The sequence below is a fragment of the Beta vulgaris genome, chromosome 7 (assembly GCF_026745355.1).
Source record: "Beta vulgaris subsp. vulgaris cultivar EL10 chromosome 7, EL10.2, whole genome shotgun sequence".
Lineage (NCBI taxonomy): Eukaryota > Viridiplantae > Streptophyta > Magnoliopsida > Caryophyllales > Amaranthaceae > Beta > Beta vulgaris.
This window is the reverse complement of record NC_079208.1, coordinates 55,779,884-55,783,642: the sequence shown is the minus strand read 5'-3', so window position 1 is coordinate 55,783,642 and position 3,759 is coordinate 55,779,884. Positions and strand designations below refer to the sequence as shown.

The following is a 3,759-nucleotide window of genomic DNA, read 5'->3' as shown; positions in this document are numbered from 1 at the left end:
TCATCAGGAGAAAATTTATATTGGTCTTTAGTATAAAATTTTGAAGAATCATATGCACTTGTTACATCTAGTAACAGAAATCCTGGATACAAGGTGGACTAGCTAACATCGAAGCTTTGTTTGTTGAGTGCCACAATGCCACTAACATATCCCTGAACTCAGCTTGTAGTTTCTGGTTGAGCAGCCACTTGTGTGCCTTCATTTTCTACTTTTTGATCTTCAGATTCTTCTGTTTCTGTTTCTTTTTCTAGAGTTTTCTGAATTTTCTGGACCCGGAATATTGCAAGATGATTATCCCCTACAAAAGTAAATTCAAGAATCTAATCAATATATGACATTCATAGGTAACCCATACTTGCTAATGATTATAGAAGATTAATGAGTATGGAGTACGGAGTAGATTCTTTCGTGAATAGGACCATAACAAGTTGAGCTAAATTCGAAAAACATCAATGTGAAAGTGTGTTGTATAAGAAACGGATTTCATTTGAGCATGTACTCCCCGAGAAGCATATGGAATTCTATAGAAGAATTTCTATTGAAAGTCAATTCTATTGTCGTCCCTTCGTAAAAATTGGAAAGATGAATTGATATATTTATTGATTATTTAGTCCGTTGGGACTGATGGGGCTCGAACCAATAACTTGCGCCTGATCTTGTTATTCGCTTGAACATTGAAACATTCAAATCCAATTTTAAACTCATGTTGAATACAAAATTTCAAATTAAGCTCGACTCATGAATTAGACTCCACCCAAGTAAGTAAGTAACAAGTTGTAGCTCAACAAATATTACCTTCACTAATATTTGTTATACCTTGACATCTAAAATATTTCTCGTAACTTATATCTTTATTAACACTTAGCAATCAATATTGATCCATATACTCTAGTATTTTGAAAGTTAGTCGATCTAATCATGACCATTCTAAGTCAGAATTCGAATTTGAACAACTCAATTTATTAAGAACTTAAGAAAAATAATCTAATAAGTCGATCTAACTTGAGTTGAGCTTTGACCAAATGGAACTCGACTAACGTACTCACAAGGAGGCCCAAGTGTTTCTTAGTACTTCACAGAAAACACATTGAAATGGATATATGCATATCAGTACATGTAGTAGTGATAATTACCAAATGTGAGCAAGCTTCCTGGAGGTGCAACGGCAGTAGCACCGGGAGGTACTCTTTTTTCGTTGATATAAGTCCCATTTGTGCTATCCAAATCAGTGATTAAGAGATTCCCCTCTTTGTTTTGTATTCGAGCATGCAATCCAGAAACTGCACAAAACTCCAATCACACATTCATGATTTTATTTAGGCAAATATCCCATCTTTAAGTCTTTACGTCATTAAAAGGATTCAAATTTAGCACAATCCCAAAACAGCTAACAATAACATGCAACAAAAGTAGAAGACACATCACTAAAGAATGTACTTATATCATCGTTTGTTAAGACTTTGCTTTCACCTTTCACTAAGCGGTAATTCCTTTTTAGATAGCTATTCACCGCAAATTAGATGGTGTGCATCATTTTATATGGCGTCGTTTCGCATTATAATACAATGAACGAAACAACATCCTCAATGAACAAACTAAGCAACATGAAGATGAAAGTAAAACAAAAGAACAACACACGAAACTCAATGAACATCTGAATCAGCAATGAACAACAAGAAAAAAAGATGAACATAATAGGAAATATCTCATGAACAACCACTTAACCTAATGATCAGACAATGAAAACACAATGAACAAAGAAATTTTTGCAATAAACAAACTAAGAAACATAAAGATAAAGGTCAACAAAGGAGAATCGTTGAGATCGATGTTCATTGGAGAATAGTTGATGTACACTAGTTTCACGCATTTTATGGTTTTTGAGCTGCGTTTAATGGTAGACACTACTCCACCTTCTACCAATTGAGCTATTCACCTCTTGTAGATAGGTCGAGGGTTCATCAATTATGGTCAATAAACAAAGCGCATTTGTAAAATCTAATCTCTACAATGTTCAATCTCAAGTGAACGAAAAAAGAGTGCAAGTAATATTGCTAATTTTGGGGGCTTAGGGAGTACCTGTGGCAACAGGAATGACCAAATCTGCTTTATCTTGCGCACGTCCAATAACCAATTCATCACTCTGGTTTATTGAAACCATAAGTTGAGTATTCTAATAAATTTGTACATGTCTAGAAATTTGAGTGAAACAAATGATAAACATTAGTAATTACTTACAGAAAAGATTTCATATGCACCTGGCATTGCTACCTTAAAGCCTATGTGCTTCCAATCTCCATCTCCTGCAGACTCACACATACTATATCACACATACTTTATTGAAGATTAAACAATATGATGAACATGCCTTATTATACATCATCACTTTGGAATTTGGACAAAAATATGTAGTTAAAGAATTTATATAAAAATTCCTCTAGGACAAAAGAGTATCTTAATAATTAATACTTCTTCAATACACCAATTTAGAATATTCAGAAAAGCTAACATATTATGAATGAAGTTGGAGCTTTATTATTGAGCTTCTACCTTCCAATTATGACATGAGGATTCGATTCTCATCACTCTCAAGAACAAGAATTATTATGGATTCATCCTGTCTCTTTAAATTAGATTTTTTTTTACTATTGGGATCCTACTTATCTCCTCCTACATTTTACGATTTGTACCATCTTTGACCAGTTAATTTCTTAAAAAAGAAAAAAAGTTTAACCACATTTTCTAAAATACCGATAAATTGATAATCTAAAATCGAATTTATCATATTTGCTCGTACTAAAATAATATAATACACGTACAAGTGATAGATATAACACAAATTTCCCCTCAAAAAGAAATATATAAACACAACTAATTAGACCTTTTCTTTTAGAGGTAGTTTGGTTCACCTAAAATTTCACTGGAATTTGGATTTCCTAGGAAGTACAAAATAGGGTAGTTGTTTCTTGTTTGGTATGCAGTAAATAGAAAATTCATGGAAAACAGAATTTCCAAGGAAATGGAAATTCCTATGAAAGATAGGAAATTAAACACCAACCACCCTGTTGATTAAAATTTCCTGTATCAATTACAAATTTCTGTGCTCAACTAAACACCCAAAGCCACTTCCTAGGAAATAGACAAAAGAAATTACTTCCCATGAAATAAGACTTCCTATGAAAATTAAGTTCCAACAATAACCAAACGAATCCTTAAAATCATGTGATATCCACAATTATAATAGGTTAAGACAACGTGACAACTAATTTTGACCTCGCGTACTATAAATATTTATAAATGTTAGACTGTGTAAAACTCCGTGATCTGGAGAGATTGTATTGATCAAAATATAGAGAATTAGAACATAAAGTTTATTAAGCCTCACCTACAGGGTCAAGAAGCCAACCCTGAGCAACATTAGCAGGGGAAGTTGCACCTTCAGCAGCACAAACAATTCCAACTTTTCTTTGTAAGAGTGGTAAATTTAGCCTCTTAAATCCCACATTTTTAGCAGATTGATAAGCAAGTAGAGAAGTTTTACATTGTAAAAATGAAGGAAAATTGGAAGTAGAAGTAGAGCAACTGTTTAAGGGCTTGGAAATCTTTGCATAGAAGAGAGACTGAGAAACAACTGCTTCCATAATTATGTGCAGATCAAAATCTGCTTAATTTTATTATTTGTTGCTCATATTATTTGTCAGTTGAATTTGGAGTTTTTTTTGTTTATTATTAAAATTTACATATTCTTTATTTTTAGGT

The 3,759-nt window shown here is 32.7% G+C and overlaps 1 protein-coding gene across 1 annotated transcript; it reads right to left on the bottom strand.

The window, feature by feature from the left end:
- LOC104899914 (uncharacterized) lies at window positions 1-3,759 on the bottom strand. Its single transcript, XM_010687204.4, has 5 exons — window positions 3,386-3,759; window positions 2,239-2,303; window positions 2,080-2,143; window positions 1,134-1,280; window positions 1-298 (listed from the first exon to the last, which is right to left on the bottom strand). The coding sequence occupies exons 1-5, from the start codon at window positions 3,639-3,641 to the stop codon at window positions 159-161; spliced, it is 672 nt and encodes a 223-aa protein (XP_010685506.2). The 5' UTR covers window positions 3,642-3,759; the 3' UTR covers window positions 1-158.